Source organism: Amblyomma mixtum, chromosome 5 (genome assembly GCF_055824585.1).
Source record: "Amblyomma mixtum isolate Tamu chromosome 5, ASM5582458v1, whole genome shotgun sequence".
NCBI classification, from domain to species: Eukaryota; Metazoa; Arthropoda; class Arachnida; order Ixodida; family Ixodidae; genus Amblyomma; species Amblyomma mixtum.
Window position 1 is genome coordinate 102800622 of NC_143016.1, and position 19623 is coordinate 102820244.

The window sequence follows — 19623 nt, forward strand, 5'->3', positions numbered from 1 at the left end:
GAAGAATGCCTGTGACTGTGCGATGTACGAGTGTATGAAGGCGTGATACGAAATTAGTAACGTGCTATTTGAGTATAAATAGTCTAGGTTGCGAATAAGAGGAATTGTTTTGCATATCTGGAAGGTTATGTCGTGAATGTGCTCATGCCGTAGCAGCTCAGCGGATTTGTCTTTTAGCACTTTGTAATACTGGGTCATTAAACTGAACACAGTCTTTTTTTAATAATGTTTCTTTTAGGGAAATAATATGTAGTTGATGTTAGCAATGTTCGCAGCAAGTTTGTTGATGTCTAACCTCGGAGAGATATCTGTTAAAAGCTTTGTTTGCCGTAATACAAAACTCTATTTAGCTATCCTGTTCATTACTTATCGAGGCCACAGAGGCCTAGAAACAGGCATTCATGACATGGTTGGTGATGGTACTGGGTAGACAATGTGCGAGTACCTCTGCACTGTTTCCGCAATGGTTCGATGTACTCCGCTTACTGCGTGTGCACTTCCCCGTGAGCCAAGAAATTCACTTTTCTGCGACATTGGGGAAGCTCTTGTTCATGGCCCCACAGAACTTACGCACCATCACCGGTGGTCTAAAGCTGACAGAAAGGCCAGTACTCAAAGTACGAAGTAGCCGCCGTGGTGGCTCAGTGGTTAGGGCGCTCGGCTGCTGCCCCAAAAGACCTGGGTTCGATCTTGGCCGCGGCGGTCGAATTTCGATGGAGGCAAAATTCTAGAGGCCCGTGTACTGTGCGATGGTAGTGCACGTTAAAGAACCCCAGGTGGTCGAAATTTGCGGAGCCCTTCAGTACGGCGTCCCTCATAGCCCGAGTCAATTTGGGACATTAAACACCCGTAAACCATAAAGCTATTCAAGTAGAAGTCCCATGGAGCTTAAAACTATTGACCTGCTTCAGAAGGAGCCAGTTGGCATTGCGAAATGGCAAATTTTACTCATAACTTCAGAGCAGTTCTTGAGAAAATTACTAGTATTGCTTGGTTTGCTATGACGCGTGGACTTTGACAGAGTTTCTCCCAGTGTTTTTCCTTCGCAGCTCCTGCTTTCATGTGCTGTAGGAGGTCCTCACGCCCTCCATTTCCTGTCTTCACGGCCTCTATTCCTCCTGCAGAGCAAGTATAATGACCCCCAGATATCAGAACCAGCTAATGCAGCCGACCAGACAGCACGACAACAAAGGCATACAAATAAAAGGTACCAAAACACAAATACAGGACGGCAGTGAGGGAATATATTACTCGTTTATTGTTTGGATTGCGACAATTCAAATGACGATCATTGCACCCCGAAGGGTTCCTCATGCGTGGCTGAGACCAGCGCAAAAGCAATTAGAGAGAACGGCTCATGCCAACAGCGTTATCCCACTTGTAAAACTTTAAGTTAAAGAATATGAAAAGATTAAAAAAAAACGCATTTCAGTTCCCCATAACAACTGTTCAGTCACTCGAGTGCAGTCGATACAAATCACTACCACTCATTGAACACACAGCAGGAGCTTGCGTGCTAGGGCTTTCCAGTCAAGGGCATCCCGCTGTCCATGACATAGCCGAGATTTATAACAGTATCGTCACTTTGATGCTTCCACGCTCAGGCGTGTAAGCACCGTTGCTTGGGCATGTGTTAACGCACTGTGGATTTATCCATGATCTAATCAGTGGAAGTAGGGCTGCAGGAGTTTGTCTCGCTCATGTTTTCAAGCCGTCTTTGTCTCGCTCATCTTTTCAAGCCGTCTTTTCACTTTAACTTTGTCCTTTTTTGCCCTTGCTGCCGTTGACTGACTCCGCAAAACCTGCAGCTTGCATAGCGCATAATTCCCATCGAGGAAGAGCTTCAACCTTGGGGTACCAAAGCGAAGCGCCGTTAATAACCTCCTTTTTATCCTGTACTGCATAGAACCATAAAGTCCAACGTTATATGGTGACAAAAGGTGTGGTAGAGTGTCTGTGGTATCAGGTAGCGTTAATACTGGGTAAAATACAAATCAAAGGTCCCCTGCAGCTTATTAGAAACTACTCTTGCTTCGAGGCGGAAATTCGCTTTTTGTATCTATCACAAACGATGGAGTTTCAGCAGCGGAACAAGCCTCCAAGCCCATCCACACTGCATGAAAAGTGACTGCGCAATGAAGGGCACACCGGTACTCCACATTCATGCACCGAACCTCTTCCGCCACAAAAGTCGCGCATCTGACGCGCGGAGACACAAGTCATGTCCCCCGTGGAGGTCTAAGCGCAAAGGTCAATGCGTGAAGTAAGCGGACGTAAACAACGCTATACAGCACAAATAAAACTTATTCATTATTTGCTCGCGTTATTGTGCAGCCGCATGCATCCCTGTTATCCTACACATTACGGGCTCACGAACAGCCAATAGCAGCAGGCCAAGGTTGCTCGCTATCGTCACGCTGTCAGGTTCATGGAAAACGACACTGCGCTGTTACAACAGCGGAAGCGGCGCATGCGTAGCCTGCGTTGGTGCTTGTGCTCCGAGCGGTGCGTCCTAATCTGCATAACGCGCGCTTTGGCTCCCATGCGCCGCCATCAACACACTAGGCGACAGACGGACACGTACTGTTGCGAGCGACAGATCGAGCGACATGGCGCGGAGGAGACCCCCAATGGCACCAAGAACGACCCATGAGGGTAGTCTGGACAGCGAGGCATCGCGATAAAGGTTAGCTGTCTTCTGAGAACAATCACGCTGGGAAGGGTGTAACGACTACAATGATCCCTTCAGTTCGTGCTGCCAAGTTTGACAAAACTGGCCCCGTATATGTTTCACATGTTCCAGATTTGAAGGGATATTTGACAAGCTTGTGCACAATTGGCGAGCTTTAAGCAGGGGCTAAAGTATCCCAGACAGCAGCCGTGTTGCTTTTCACGAAGGTGTACCAAAGTTGACTGGTCGCAGCTTCGAATAACGCAGATTATTCTTCAATTTTTGTTTGCGCTGCCCTCTGTCAGGATATCTATGAGCTGCTTCAAAGGCTAGCCTCTAAGGCGGGGAAATACTTCGATAACCATTGACCGTCTACTGGCGTCACTGACAGAATTAGTAAGCTAGTTTGGAATTTGCTGTAAAGGGTACGCTACATAAGTATGTGAGGTAAGGCCTACTTGTTCACAGTCACGTACCGTTTTCCTCAGATATTACGTCTCATTTTCTCCAAAAATCCCCATTACAGGAAGCCGGCCCACGTTCGAGCTAGACAGCGGGTAGACCGATCCATTTAAGGAAAGTCACAGCCAAAGGACGACGCCATGGACAGCGTGGTCCTCCTGTCCTCAGCCGACCTGGTGTCGCGCTTTACGCCTTACGACTACGCTGTCTTTGTGTGTGCGCTGCTGGGTTCGGGAGCCATCGGCCTGTACCAGGCCTTCGCCGGCGGTTCTGGAGGAAGCCAGTCCCTGCAGGAAATGCTGACCGGCGGCCGCCAGCTGCCCCCGTGGCCCGTCACCACCTCCCTCACGGCCAGCTTCATATCGGCCGCCTACTTGCTCGGCAACGCGTCCGAGATATACAGCAGCGGGACCATGTACTTTATGGTGTTCCTTTCGTACTTTCTGGTGATTCCGGTCACAGCGTACCTCTACATGCCCGTATTCTACAACCTCAACGTGTGCACCGCTTACGAGGTGAGCAGCTTGATCACTCCTGGAATGGGCGTAGTCAGCAGCGCGTGTGCTATGCTATCTAAAGTTTTATAGGAACACTGTAACACCGGGCACATGACTGGACGCAGTACGCGTTTTTTTTAGAGTGCGTTCTTGTATGTGTTGGCCGAGCGTATGGTGCACGCCTAGCGGTCACAAATGTAATCGGAACGTTAATCGCTTCTTAATATAGTGTTTAGAGACATGAACGGAGCAGAGTGGGTAAGGGATTAAAGAAAAGCTGACGATATCCTAGCTGATATCAAGTAGAAGAAATGGACATGGGCAAGGCACGAAGGGAAGTTAATCGATGATCCACAAGGGTAACTGAGTGGGTTCCAAGAGATTGCCATAGCGAGCCTAGGGCTGGGCTAATTGGAGATCAATGGGAGAGGGCTTTGTCTTACAGTGAACTACAGTGAACAGTGAACTACAGGTTTCGTGTGATGATGACCTAACGTCTCTGCAGCAATACAGCAGTTTGAAAAATTGAAGCAGCATTCATGCCCCCACTGTTTTTGCGGTCGACAGCGCATCGCTTAACCTCTGTAATCTGGCTTGCTATACTAGTAGCTAGACGAACGGCTGTTGCTATAATTAAACCATATCTCTTTTTACAACACTCATACTGAAAGCCGTAGCTTGAGCCAAACCAAGAATAAAAACTAAAAGCCGGTCAACCAAGCAGACGTCCCGTGAGCGACGAGTTGGGACAATGAACTGGCAGGCGATCAAACAATGTGATGCAGCATTTCAGCGTCTGGAGTGTGACATTTATTTACTTTTAAAGTTCGCTTAATTATTCGACTTGTAATTGCGTCTATGCGATTTCACGTCCCGCTAGGGGCGCTATCGCAGTGCGCCGTTTCATCTCCCTATTCCTCTCTCGCTTCAAATTTCACTCCGATGGCGGAAGCTCCGACGCGCACAAATCCTGCTGCTCCGCCTATAAGAGGAGGGGGGGGTGCCCTCTCCCTTTTTGTATAGCACTGCTTCGCTCGCTCCACCGCGGCGGCTCCGACGCCAGCGCTGATTTCTATGACACCCGCTAGGGGCGCTATGGTAGCGCGCCACCTCCTCTCCTTTACTCAACTCCGTCATCCTTTACCTTTCATACCCCTCCATTCAGAACGCCACAACAGATTTCTGAAGAAGTGAGGGCCATATTGCTAAGTAAAAGGTGAATGACTGAAAATGGTGATCTTTATAAGGTTTCTTAATAAGCCACCATTGCAGCTTTGCTTCCTTAATAGGGACTATAAAAATAAAATTTGGTTTCACAGCGACTTCACATAAGACAATGTACTGGGAGTCGACATCTTAGATTTACCTAATATCTTTATATGTCAATCCTGCTGACTGGAACGCCTGTATTTGCAATTGTTCTAGTAGAGAAATGATATTTCTTTTGAAGCATAAAAAACACTTGATCACGAAGAGGTGACCGCACGCGCTTACGCGCACTGCTGTTTTTACCAACTTATAATGCGAATAACAGAAAATATATTAAGAGCAGATAAATTTATACAGGATATCTATGACTACTGTCGAGGGTGCCTAGTTACTTTAGTAGGTATGTCTTTCTTTTTCCGCAATAACGACGCACGGAATGTTTCTTGCTAACTTCGGAGCTCTCGGCCTAAAAGAAGATATAAGGTACAGCAACTAACATTTAAAACTGCATTCTACACGGACTTACGTGCTAAAGTGTATAAAATTGATTGATCTGTCTATTACAGATGGAGAAATAATAATGGACAAACTTCAATAGCTTAAAGAAACACAAGAAGAATGACAATTAAAAAAAAATAAATTCTTTATATTTTTACATTCAGCCCAGAGTCTCTACAACATTTGAATATCCATGAGTATTACAAAACTGGCGGTCAATATTCGTAGTTAGGACATATGCCAACTTCGGTTTTCAGTTCGCATCCATTGTTCACGGATGGAAGTTGTTCGGATAGGGATAAGGGGCTAATGCCCGTATATGCGGAATTGATCCTTCTCAAGTTTATGTCCACAGATGCCTGTGAGTCGTCATACCATTTCTGGCGCAGTGGTTAAGCGATGCATTATTGCGGGGCAATAGGGCCCTTCCCTAGCAACCTCTCGCGTTCAGTTAACTGAACTGCCACCTGCCGTGGTGGGCAGTGTGCACGCACGCACGCACGCACGCACGCACGCACGCACGCACGCACGTACACACACACACACACACACACACACACACACACACACACACACACACACACACACACACACACACACACACACACACACACACAGGCACGCACGCGCACGCACGCACACGCATATATATATATATATATATATATATATATATATATATATATATATATATATATATATATACTATATATATAACCCCTGACGCGCAATCTGACGAGCATGAAGCAAGTCACAGGGATTTGAACCTGCAGGATCAGGTCAGATTCTCACGCAGTGCTTTGGAAATCGTCTTCATCCGTTTCATCCGTACGCCTCTCGCCCTATGTTTCGGAAATCATCGTCTTCAACTTTCATCCCGAGATCTCTTCGCCCTATTTCCGTAGTGTTTTTTTTTGTCTTTTTTCATATTCATGCTTTTCGAATTCAAAGTTCAATAATTGACATGCTCAGAATGAATTCTATCCCCAAGGTTAAGTAGAAAGAATGGGACAGACTTCGAGTCTGTGAGCGTGTGGGGGCCATCAGGATGAGTGTGTTGTTGAAAAGAAAGGAAGAAATCCAGCTGCGCTCTGATTGGGCGCTTCGGATTCCTCCACTCCAAGCTCCTCCTCCGCTGCCGGCTCTGATTGGCGGCTGAGACTCCCTCCTTTTGACAGCGCTTCTTCTACTTCATGCACCTGTCCAATTCCACTCACTTCTTTCTTCCTCTCCACTATGATCCAGCGACGGCACACATCGATATTCGACGATGGTCTCTTTTTGTGCTGTAAGATGTCAGTCACCCTTAAAAATTTCTAGGTGGTCAAATTTATTCCGGAGTCCTCCCCTACGGCATCTCTTTTTCTATCCTTTCTTTCACTCCCACCTTCCTCTCTTCCAATACAGCGCGGTTGAAGTGTCCACTGAGAAGTTAGACAGTTACTGCGCCATTTCCTTCCTCGAAAAGCGACAATTTTTTTGCGGGGGTGGCAATTGAAATGCGAACGTAAAAACAAAAATGTAAAAACATAAAACAAATTTACGTTTTTCTCTCGCTCAGACTGGCCGCTTATGCAGGATAGGTCAAGCGCTCACTAATTATTCTATATTTGCGTTCAGTTTAGTATAGGATGCTTCCACACTGCATTTCTGCATTTGCAGACTTCAGTGGAGCGAATACCTTTTCTGTTTACTTGTCCGCTATACTTGTTTTAAATATACCTGCATTTGTCTCCTTAGGTCACTGCCCTGTTATGAAGCCTACAGTCCTCTAGCCATTCCTTATTAGTGCGTCTGCCGCAGATACACTAACATTATCGCCGCTATCATTGTCTCATCACTCTTGGGACTAGGCGATAGTGACTTTGCTTGAGCCTACATTTGCATTACCATCTCTTGCGAGCGCTGATACGTGTAGTCCTTTCAGGTTAGTTCGGTTGGTTGGTTTGGTTGGTTTATGGGGTTTAACGTCCCAAAGCGACTAAGGCTATGAGAGAAGCCGTAGTGGAGGGCTCCGGAAATTTCGACCACCTGGGGTTCTTTTACGTGCACTGACATCGCACAGTATACCGGCCTCTAGAATTTCTCCTCCAAAGAAATTCAGCCGCCGCGGCCGGGATCGAACCCGCGTCTTTCGGGTCAGCAGCCGAGCACCATAACCACTGAGCCACCGCGGCGGCACCAGGTTAGTTCGATCGAGAAAACAAAACCGCTGCCCAGTATTGGGCACGTGTAAAAATAAAGCTGTGCTTCTCATGAGGGTTGAAAGGTCGAAGGACTGCTGTGTGCTGCTATACAATCAACGTACGATGTATGCTTGATTAAGGTGCGTGTTAATGGCACGTTTAATATTATTCTACTGTGCGGTAATGGTTTGGCGAACACCAAAAATAGCGTGGGGTATACGGAAGTGCACCAACGTGTTTACAGCTTTCGTTTTCTGCTCTGATATTTCTCCAGACATTACAGGTTTAAATTACAGTACGGAGCAGACAAGGGAAGGAAAATGGGGGGGGGGGGGGGGGGGGATAGTTATGACACACCGAAACCAAGGAGCACAGAGAAATTTTTCTGTTTGTTAAATTTGTGGTGTTCATCTGCGGGAGATTATTAGTGTAATTGATTATAAAGCAGAAGAAAAAAACTACCGTATGCCGCCGGTGGGATACCAACTCACGACCTCCTAATTTCTCGTCCGGTGTTCTACCAACTGAACTACGGCGGCGGCTGTTCAATCTTTGGATTGCAGGCGTATTTCTTCGGGGTATCTTCTATTTCGGGGCTAGATGTCGACTTTCTGACGCACTTGCCACGGCGGATTATTGCCATCTTCTGCTAGAGCCTTGCTTGAAGCGCGGCTGTAGACGCATGACAAGCGCTTATTGTTATACAATTATACAAACATGATTAAAATTTTAGGGATGATAAGCTAAAGTTGCATGAGTACGGTAGTACGAGGAGTGAATGAATCTGATTGTTCTATTTTGTAGAGCTTCGAGCGATTTTGTTAAATATGATTGATGAGGGTTCCAGATGGCCGATGCGCATTCAGGTTTAGCTCTGATGAGTGAAATGCATGCTTGTAGTCTGGCATGTTGAGGGGCACTCCGCAGGTGATGGTTTAAGAAGGAAAGTGGTGGTATAAGCTTAGTCACATGCAAACGCCAGGTTAAATCATTAGAAATGGTGATACCTAAGTGTCTGTATGACTGGACGAGGTCATCTGGGAAGTTATTGAAAAACAAGAAGATTTCGACGGCGGTGAAAAGACACATACTTACACTTGTTAAGGTCTAGTGTCATCAGCCACTGCAAACACCAGTTTTGCAAATAATTTAGGTCTGCCCGTAAGGATTCTTGGTGAGAACGGTTAGGGACTAGACGATAAATAACGCATTCATCAGCGAACAAGCGGATATGACATGACACTTACGTGCTGGGAAAAGTCATTAACGTAAATGAGGAATAACAATGGACCGGGGAGTGTTCAGAGTGTTAGCTGCTTCTCCTGCGACACATGTCGGTTCAGGCACGAGTTGGGTGAAATTAAAATTAAGAAGCACATCAACGAATTCCCTCGGCTTTTTCTTACTGATTATGAGCTGAGGTTGGTTACTCCAGTCGATACCGGCGTAGTTGTAATCCCGAATAGGAGGATATGTGCCTCAGGGTGCTTCGAAACCAGTTGATTTAGAATGTTGTGAACCTTGCGAAGAAAGTCGGGGCTACATCAAGGTGGCCTATAACAGGGACCAATTAAAAGTGCCAGTCGTGAAGCACGTCACATGAGCCATTACATTTCGAAGTTTGATACGGCATTGATGACGTAACTGGATAACTGTTCTTGGGCGGCAAATAGAACTCCCCCTCCGCGAGCTTCTTTGCGATCGGCTCATAAAAGACGAAAATTTGGCAGGTCAAACAGAATCTCAGAGTCGTTTGTGTCTTTGTTCAACCACGTTTCGGTTAGTTTAAGTAGATTGGTGTCTGACGATGTTATAAGGTTTGACACGATATCATGTCCGGGCAGGAAGCTGCAAATGTTAGCAAAGATTACCGATGAGGAAAAGTTGGCACGAGGAGTAGGCGGGAGATGACGCAATGACCGGCAGGGATGAGTTGATTGTTAAGATATTTCTTTTACAGTTTTGAGAAGTTTCGTCAAAAATGTAATGTTTTGGGCCGATGCAGTGTTTTAAAGCTGAGGAGAAAGATACAGACTTCGCCTTGGCGAAAGCTACAAGGTGTATTTGGCAGTTTTGTAGGCGGCGCGGACAGTCTTTACCTACTCTATAGTCTGTACCTTTATATTTTAGACCTTTGGAGAGAACTCAGTCTCTAGCTTTGAAGGATATACACGCTACGGTAATCGGGCGTTGCCCGTACTCAGTGTCGTCCGAGGCAATGGGCACGTTCAGTTTCGTTTGGACTTAATTGGGCGTCAAGGTGGTCGGAGCAGTAACAAATGATTAGGTTTTCGGATTGCGAATTGGTTTCAGAGGAGTTAGTGCTGTTTAAACCGTAGAAAATTAGGTTGCTTCACGGGAGCGATTTTTGGCGTCGTCCAGACGAGCCTCTAGTACACTAACTAGACGAGTCGTTCCGGTTGCAGTGGTTTGGATCGCCTAGGTCTGTGCACAATGTAGACTTTCGTATTGGGCTTGTAAAGTGCTGAGACGTGCGGTAAAATCCGTCATTTTTGGGCCCATTGAGAGCAGTTGGCCTCTAACTCCTGCACTTAATTTACTAGTTTGGTCTGACCAGCATACATCATTTTTAGTTTGCCAAGGATAAGGCCAATCTTATCGGGACGGAGGTTGCTCTCAATGTCACCACAGAGCTGTAATAACGACCGATAAATATGAATGCTCTCGACGCTGATAATAAGCCAACACTTAGGGCTCGGGAGCTGTGCCAAAAATAGTTACTGGTTATAAGTAAGTAAATTGGTTTTTGAGGAAAGAAAATGGCGCAGTATATGTCTCACTTATCTCGGTGGACACCTGAACCGCACCGAAAGGGAAGGGAGGAAGGTGGGAGTGACAGAAGAAAGAGAGAAAGAGGTGCCGTAGGGGAGGTCTTCGGAATAATTTCGACCACCTGGGGATCTTTAACGTGCACTGACATCGCACAGCACACGGGCGCCTTTGCGTTGTGCCTCCATCGAAACGCGGCCTCCGCGGACGGGTTCGAACCCTGGTACTCCGGCTCGGTAGACATAGTTACTGTTTTTTATTGAAAAAACACTGCATTGACCACAAAACTGCATAGCGAAGACGAGTGGATTAGACAACCGTGTTGTGGCAAAGCCGTCGAGCCTACAGAGTGCCCGGGGGCGGTCGCTGCTCATTTATAGTTGACACGTTAATTGTGGTCGCTAACGAAGGGGCCTTCCGAACGGGACTGAGGACCCAGGTACTTTGAGCCGTTATTGCGGGAAAGGGGGTATTTGCGGCTGCTGCGTAGGTTGTGCCCCCTAAGCCGCGCCGCGCAAGGGCGCGCGCTTCATTGCGGTCGGCCAGGGAGAGCAAACGATGTCAGGGAGCATGACGCTGATGAGGAAGGGCTGGAACACCTGCATGGAGAAGACGACTGGATTAGGCAACCTGGTTAAGAAAGTGTCGCACATAGCTGTCATACCTCAACTAGGATCGACAATAGTGTAGCCATGGACACTATTCCGGACCGCACATTCCGCCTTCCTCAAAAGACTCATAATTACGTACAGAACATACACTTAAAAGCAACCATTACATTGCTGCCATCCAATAACCCACGCAAAACAGAGCCCTCGACCCCTCACCCATAGACTTGTTAACTGGCGCGCAATCCGGTCTGCACGCCGAGAACTCTCAGACACCCCAATACAAGACTTTGATCATTGGGTCACATCGGAAAGACATAACAGCTCACACGCAACACATTACCTTCTACAATGGTGGTTTGAAGTCGGAATTTGTGCATCAACGTAAGAAATATTTTCCCAATTTACGACATCAGAAGTAGGTTCCTCTCAAGTCTTTGGGTGAAATTTCGATGGCGGCAAAATTCTAGAGGCCCGTGTACTGTGCGACGTCACTGCACGTTAATGAACACCAGGTGGTCAAAATTTTCGGAACCCTTCACTACGGCGTCTCTCATAGCCTGAGTGACTTTGGGAGGTTAAAACCCGTAAACCAAATCAAAACCAAACAAGTAACTACGAGAAAAAGCTGCCAACGCCGATCTCCTATTTGCGTACGATCTGTTATTTCACCAGTGCACATAAAATGAGCACCTAGGTGGTGGGCCAAAAAGTGCGAACGGCCGAAATCTGTACTATGGTAGGTAGCTATACGAGAAAATGAGGAGATTTATGAGGGGAAAACAACGCTGGCGAGTGCTTTATAGTGTATTAAATCTGAAGATATCTAAATTGTCACAATTTTAGTTAATATCCACGACTACAGCGTTCTTCATAGTTCTGTTGCTGTTCTTATTGCTTTGCTTGCAGTACCTGGAACTGCGGTTTAACCGAGCCATACGATTCACAGCCGTGGGCCTGTACACTGTGCAAATGGTAAGCACAAAGCCACCTTTCTCCTCGTAATGTTTCCGGAGCAATGTGTTTTGCCTAATTTACCCATGCCGTTGTCTGCATTAGTCAATGTTTACGTGTTTATAGCCTTAGTAGTCAGCCTGGAGCCTTAGAATGCTGCGCATTATAGGGTTCCAGATGTTCCAAGTGTGCAACGGGGCTGATATGCATGCCGTTCTGAGCTACGTCAGATGCAACGGTGGTCGCTGAGCCCTAACTCTGAGTTTCCTCCTTGGCACAACTTTAAGCCTAAACAATCGTGCACTTTTCGCAACGTCTGTTTGGCCCTGGGTCAAAACCTCGATGCCAAAGAACAAATTTATAGGCAGAGGCAGGTAAACGTAGGTTCAGTATAAGATAGAATACTACATCCGCATTTCGCCGATGATCATTATGAGTGGAAAACGCATTTTTCCTTTTTTGCAAATAGTTTTCTTCTGTACTGATAATTCCCGCGAGAAATTTTCACTTTCAGCGTAGACGCCACAGCAGAATTAGTTCTTGTGTGCGAACTGTCTGTTCCCCTTTAAATTAGAGCTATCGGTTTCCAGTCATACAACGGTATAAAAAAAGGCATAAATCGCTCTTTGGATCTCACGTGGCTGATGCTTCGAAACGTACTGAGCAAACCTTTCTTATTGGCACCAAGCGCCTTGCTTTGGAAAACGTTACTCTGTTAGTACACGGAAGACAAGGAACCTTTAACATTACTTCGTCTTCCAGACCCCACCTAACTAACGTGAAGCTATGACGGCACAAGAAGGGCACAACGCAACGCGAACGCTGACTTCAAAGTATTTATTTCTTGCTGTGGCACAATTTAAGCCTACAGACACAAAAGAAACGGCGGAGAGAAAGGAAAAAAGGAGCACGACTGAAATACAGTGATAAATCTTACTTCTGTGCCGAAAGACAGCCATGTAAAATCATGCGGTCTTTTTTTCGACAGCTCGACCGATGCTATACTTGCACACCTGCTCCCTGCGCCATGTCATCTTAGCCGTTTCGGTGATTTCCCTAACACTCTTATCTTTGTGGCGGGTGACAACATCACTGAGGAAAACTGTTTGGAAGTCAGCGCTCGTGTTGATCTATGCCATTTCTTGGCACGTCCTGGTTCACGGGGTATGAACAACCAACTCGCCCAACAAGTTTTAACTCTTTTAGATGCTATGCAAAATGTCAAGGTTCTCTTTCTGCCGCATCAAACAGAAGCAGCTGGCTGTTTTTTAAGGTATCCAGTGAAAAAAAAAATAAAGAAAACTGGTTTCTTGGATGTCATCTCCGCATTTTTTGAACACGAGGCCCGGGACTTCGACAAGAGAGAGAGACCGTCAATGCGCAGATTTTCAGACGTTTTATCTTTTGGTTGACAATGTCCAATGGCTAACAAGGCGTAGTGAGGCTTGTTTGATTATATATCTTTCAGTTACATATTGACGCAAAGCTTTGCAATATTTATTTCTTCTTTCACGACCGCTGAGAACGTTTGCTGCTACCACCGCCGCCGCCGAGTTGTTCAGTTCTTGTAGGCGCAAGGCAGCCCAATAAAGAATTCGTTTGACCGCCACTTCTGTCTGCTCGTCCACCGTTGACGGCGTTGCCACCGCCACATAAAAATATCACAATTCCTCCTCCCCCTTATCGAGAAAGTTTGGCTTGGTTTATGGTTTGGTTTATGGGGTTTAACGTCCCAAAGCAACACAGGCTATGAGAGACGCCGCAGTGAAGGGCTCCGGAAATTTCGACCACCTGGGGTTCTTTAACGTGCACTGACATCGCACAGTACACGGGCCTCTAGAATTTCGCCTCCATAGAAATTCAACCGCCGCGGCCGGGATCGAACCCGCGTCTTTCGGGTCAGCAGCCGAGCACCATAACCACTGAGCCACCGCGGCGGCTTTATCGAGAAAGTTTTTATTTCTAATGCCATTTCCAGGGATTACCACTGAATCCTTGCCTGAGGGTTATCAACCCTGTCCTCAGGCAAGTCTGTTGAATGGCGGCAATCCTTAGGCAGGGTGTTAACCATCAACCACTTCGTGAATACCCCTAAATGATCTTTCTTTGTTGATGTGCGTGCTGGTTAAATAGGTTAGCGACTTGTAAATCGTGAACAGTATTCGTGCGGATGATCCCGGTAAGAGTTGCAACAAGATATCTCTATTCTCCGTCGCAGGCCCTTTACTTGGCTGTCTCGCTCTACGCTCCAGCGCTTGCGCTTTCAAAAGGTGGGTAGACAACTTTCTAAATGTCTATTTAGCGGAGCACATTAAATGCTGTGTGCATGTCCATTCGAAGTGTAGTGAATTGTGGAGTAATTTTTTTGTTTGTGCGGAAGCAGTGTGTTGTAGTGCAGCGTACGTGCAGAAACGGCTACTTTCAAGTTTCAGCCCAGTAAAAAAAAAAAAAAAACAAAAAAAAAACAATACAGTCTCCGAAGTACCACAAAATCTTTTGTCGTTTTGTCGTAACGACAGATTTATTGTTGCTCTAGATTATTTTTGCGCAGTATTATAGTTTTTTTCTGTAGTACTCTTCCGTAGTGTGTAGTACGTTTCTGGAGTAACTACACAAAATTTTGTTCTTACTACAAAAGCTTACGTTGTTACTACAAGTTCACGGACAAAACCAGAACAAAATGTCTGTTGTGACAACAGAAAATTTTCTGTTGTGTTTTTCGACTGGCAGTGATATCACCAGAGAGCTTACGGAATAAAATGAAATAAAAATAAAAAGGCACAGTCCAGCTTCGGTTTATAGTTTATGTAGTTTAACGTCCCAAGGCGACTCAGTCTATGATGGACGCCGTAGTGAAGGACTCCGGAAATTTCGACCACCTGGAGTTTTCTAACGTGCACTGACATCGCAGAGTACACAGGCCTTTAGATTTTCACCTCCATCGAAATTTGACCGCCGCGGCCGGGGTAAAACTCGCGTCTTTAGGGCCAGCAGCCGAGTGCCATAACCACTGAGCCACCGCGACGGCCGCTATCCAGCTTCATCTAAAGAAAGCGAAGGATACTTGCTTGGCAAGGCGCGTGATGGTTTCAACCTTATTTTCATTCCATCTGAATGTTTCTTCTCTAGTCAGTGTAACACAACAAAAACTAGGACCAGTTGCTTGATCATTATGAACGTACACACTACTTGGAATTGCAGAGCACGGGGACAATAAAGAACAACGCATGGCGCCACTCATAACTATTTATTACAAGCTCCTCACAGGAATTTCGCACATTCAGGTTCCTTAACCTGATTGCAAGGCGAATGTCATTCATGCATGATGAAGGCTAGTCCCCCAACTTTAACTTCACCGCGCAAGCTCCATCTCACTTTCTGTGAATTCTGTCTGGTCGCCTCAGTAGCAGAAAAGGTGCTGAAAACAATGACGGGCCAAAAACAAGAGGTGAAGGACATGGTGCCGAGTCATGCTTCCGTACGTGCAACGTTGCCCAAACCTCTTAATTCCTCACAGTTTGCACCTTAGCCGCACAGCGGAGCAAGACCGAAATTGCTTAAAAGGTGAGGGTCCTCTTCACCCTGCAGAGGTTTAGAGCTTGAAGGAACTTAAGCGGCCTGAAGACTTTTGACCGGAAATGTACCGTCAGCGTGAACTTAAAACATGAAGAGGAAAACTTTAACACTTTTACAATAACCCAAAAGTATTAGCTTCAGGAGAAGATATACAGGCAGCGCTTATTAACACTTCTTCGCGGTGATCATTTGCGCCATCAAAACGAAAGTCAAATTCAGCAATAGCCAATCCGCGTCAAGTAATTTCTTGTAGTTTTTCTGCTCACATTTCAGCTGTATTGAGCGCGTTTAATTTGACGCTGACGGTACACGAGTAGAGATTCGAAATTTCAAGAAATTTTCAAAACTAAGAAAGAATCGTTTTTTCCTGTTGTTTTTGCAAGAAGAATGCGAAACGTTGAAAAAAAAAAAACGAAATTCCTAGGTCAGGCTTCAGCGATGGCAAGGCTTTTGGAGCTTTGATTGTGAAGTAGAGTTTTCGCTCGAAAAGGGCCATGTTCCGTCAAGCACGCAGACCATGTAATGCCCCTCGCTTCCGCTCAAGCTAGCCAATTAACCTAGATAATACAGCAAGCCACTATTTAGAAGCCAACATCAACTTGTGTTTTCATTTCCATCGAATCCACCATACATTTTTCTTTACCATTTTTTTACTGTCGATAGCATTCCCTCGTTAAAGAACAACTCTAAGTGCTTTTGTACGTTAATTTGTACGTTAATTACAGATGAATGAAATGCTCAAGCGAACAAAAGAGTTACTGGTCGCCGCACATGAATACCACGTTATGTCACCGAAAAAGAAAAATCGGGTAATTAATCCGCAGAAAATAATATTCCCCCCAAAAGTCGAAAACCGTTTCCTGGAATTGACACCGAAAACGTCCGCCGCAATTTCGAAAACCAGAAATAGAGCAGGAATTTAGGAGCGCTGTTGGTAAGCCTGAGGTGGCGATAGCGATAGTTTTCAAGGCGCATAGAAAACTAATCGCCGTGTGCGGCAATTGGAAAACCAAGAAAAGCAGAAAGTGTACAAGACTGCGCCAGTACACTTATCGGATCCAATATGCGGAAGGCACAAAGCTGGGCAGTTTCGATGGTGCCTAAACCCGATGCTAATAAGCACACACACACCTTCTCCAAAACTTGCACTCACCTCTTCGGAACCCGTGCACGTGCAACAGCTCTTACTGCCGCTTCTGATTAAGACGGCCACGAAGTACTCAATTGGAGGCATTGGAAATGAACTACTACGTCTCTCCTTTCGAGCACCTGTTGACATTTTGTTTCTCAGCTTGTTCATTTTGAACGGGACACACATGAATGTGCCTTGTGTGTTCGGCTTGCGATGCTTAGAAAGTCATGTGTCAAATGTAGCCAGCAGCAAAGTTTGTAGAGAGTGCCTAGGATGTCATGCGCTTCCACGTAGACTTTGGACAGATGCGTAACGTTTTGAATGCGAATGCACTAACTTGCGTCGCCTACAGAGATACGCTACTGAGCTAGAGGGGCCAGAAACACAAGAGAAAGTGTAACAGCATCACATTTTACCTCCGCAGTCATGGGAATGCCTCTGTGGGCGGCTGTGGCAGTTCTCGGAATCGTATGCACCATCTACACCAGCATTGTAAGTCAAATTGAATTTACCTTAATTCAACCCTACTTATTAAGAGCGTTCATGGTACCATGCGGTGACCGGCGCTTTCTATTGGCGTTGTGTTTGCGTTCGACCGAGCTGTTGCCTATGAAAACCTTGTTTACGTGTTCACCTGACGCGCAGGGCGGAATCAAGGCGGTGGTGTACACAGACACCTTCCAATGCGTTGTCATGTACATCGCTTTCATTGTGGTGGTCAGCATCGGCTTCCGGGAAGTTGGAGGATTCGAGAACGCCTGGAACATCGCCAGGGAAGGCGGAAGAATCGAGTTCGACAGGTGAGCGCGTAAAGTGGGCGGGAGAAGAGGTGCTTTCGCAGTAACAGACGACACCTGATTGCGCTATGCAAAACCTGCACGCGAAACCATTCCGATGGGCATTGGTTAAGGAATACATCTACCTACAGAACAGTTAGTGACCATAGGCACTGACCATGGGAGTGGAACAGCTCGGGGTGTAAAAATGAGGTGAAGAGCATTTGGCAGGTGCTCTCAGGTGATGAATAGCAGTTTGCCAGAGTTCATTCAAGGGGAAAGTACATATGTGTAATAGTTGTATCTTTCCAATGCTCACCTATGCGGCAGAAACCTAACCTAACCTAACCTAACCTAACCTAACCTAACCTAACCTAACCTAACCTAACCTAACCTAACCTAACCTTACCTAACCTAACCTAACCTAACCTGAGGCTCAATACAAGTTGAGGACAACGCACCGAGCTATGTGAAGGAAAATGATAGGTATTACGTTAATAGACAGGAAGAGAGCAGAGTGGGTAAGGGATTAACCGCGAGTTAACTGCAACCTAGTCGAAATCAAGAAGAAATGGGCATGGACAGGGCATGTAATGCGAAGGTAAGGTAACTGATGGTTCTTTAGGGTAACCTAGCAGGGGGCGGAAACGAGTCAGGTGAGCGGATAAGATGAATCTGAGAGATAAGGGGGCCGCAGCTTTCATTAACTGGAGAGATATGGAACAAGCCTTTACCCTGAAGTGGACGTAGTTAGGCTGATGCTGATGATACGAAACCACATGATCTAATTCAGCGTCTAAGTCTAGGGAATGAGGTTAGCTCCGTAGCAATGGTTCTGTAGTAGTAAGATAGACGCTGTTCTCTAAAAGAGAGAGAGGCATGAAAGAAGAGAAAGCGCCTACATGGTCTTAGCTTCACGTATCTGTAGAGCTTGGCTTTCAAATGATAACGGCTTTCAAATGCTAGCTGAAAGAAAGACGTCACGTACTTTATTTTGCTTGCGGAACTTGCCTTGCACCTTTGAAATAATTGTAGCTCTTCCCAATGGAATTGTGCGCAACGCAATTTTTTTAGTCCGAAAGCACTACTTGACTAGCAATCCTGAAAAAGCCGATGAGTTTCCGAACACTCCACTTTTGACCCTTGACTTTTGAGATGAAATGACCTTGGCCTAGTTTGGCTGAAGGTGAACCTGGATGCACTGCAGGTGGAAGACAGGCTTGATCTAGTCTCAAACAGGAATTGGCCCAGCTCCAAAAATGGGGTTGGCCCACCCCCGGAATTTGGGTGTCCCACCCACGAACATTCGTAAATTGAGTTGACCCACGTTTCGGGCTTAGCAATGCTAAACCACCAGCAATTGTTTCTTTTGCATAACATGACAGCATAGTGAATTCAAATAAGTGAGCTACCCATGACTTTTTCTGGTAAAAATATTTCAGTCATTAAAAGGAATTCGGGACGGCGGTCTAAGTTAACATGCTATGCCTGCATGCGGCGCATGACAAGGAAGTAACGGCTGCGTTTTTTCTTAAAAAAATGCACGATGGTAGCGAAGGTTTGATCTAAGAACGTCCTTTTCTGTGTCGGGTAATGTTAGACTTGACTACGGAGCCAAGCGTACGTGCCAGCGGACGCTCTGGCTTGTGGGATGGAGTAGTCATGTGAAAATATTCCTTTTGGAGAATTTTCCTCTTTGTTTCGACAAACTAGGCACTGATAAGTGTAAAGAACAGTCCCTGTTCTATTTGAAGCCGCTGGAAAAAAGCGATTATAGGTGTAGATTTTTCATACTTCCTCAAAAAATTGCTATGAATTTTCACTGCTTTTGGAGCAAGCGTCAGGCAGGAATCGATGTGCATCTGAACTTGAGTAAAATATCTCCTAGAGCATTAATTGTGCAGAAAAACTCGGTGCGTTATCTGTGGGATTAGTTACAATAGATAATGCGCCTTCTCCCATTGAAGCGGCATAGGTCGCGAGGCTTACCGGCGCTAGCTGCCAGCTATCCCTAATTCGTGATAACCAGTATTTAATCGTTATTTTTGTTTCATTGTACTCTAGTAGTTATTGCTATGTATTACATTGTGAAATACCGAGGTTCAGTCTACAATAAATGTGTATTGTGTAATGTGGCATGCAACTGTGTGCATTTAGATTACAGGATTCGAGATTACGGATAAATGATGTTTAAAAAAGAAAAAAAAACATAAGTTATGAATACAGTCAGGTGTTTACGGCCGACAAAGGATTATACAAAACAG

The 19623-nt window shown here is 45.8% G+C and overlaps 1 protein-coding gene across 2 annotated transcripts in view; it reads left to right on the top strand.

The window, feature by feature from the left end:
- Nucleotides 1-2480: 2480 nt before the first annotated feature.
- LOC149343229 (sodium-coupled monocarboxylate transporter 1-like) overlaps nucleotides 2481-19623 on the top strand; it is a 47969-nt gene continuing 30826 nt past the window's right edge. Inside the window, exons 1-6 of one of the 2 annotated variants that reach the window (XM_089545776.1) lie at nucleotides 2481-2686; nucleotides 3198-3648; nucleotides 11831-11896; nucleotides 14094-14145; nucleotides 17008-17075; nucleotides 17229-17383. In XM_089545776.1, coding sequence (XP_089401902.1) covers nucleotides 3274-3648; nucleotides 11831-11896; nucleotides 14094-14145; nucleotides 17008-17075; nucleotides 17229-17383 — 716 coding nt within the window. In that variant the 5' untranslated portion in view covers nucleotides 2481-2686; nucleotides 3198-3273. Of the gene's footprint in view, nucleotides 2687-2725; nucleotides 3119-3197; nucleotides 3649-11830; nucleotides 11897-14093; nucleotides 14146-17007; nucleotides 17076-17228; nucleotides 17384-19623 lie in introns of those variants that run through there. The other variant, XM_089545779.1, reaches the window with a different exon arrangement.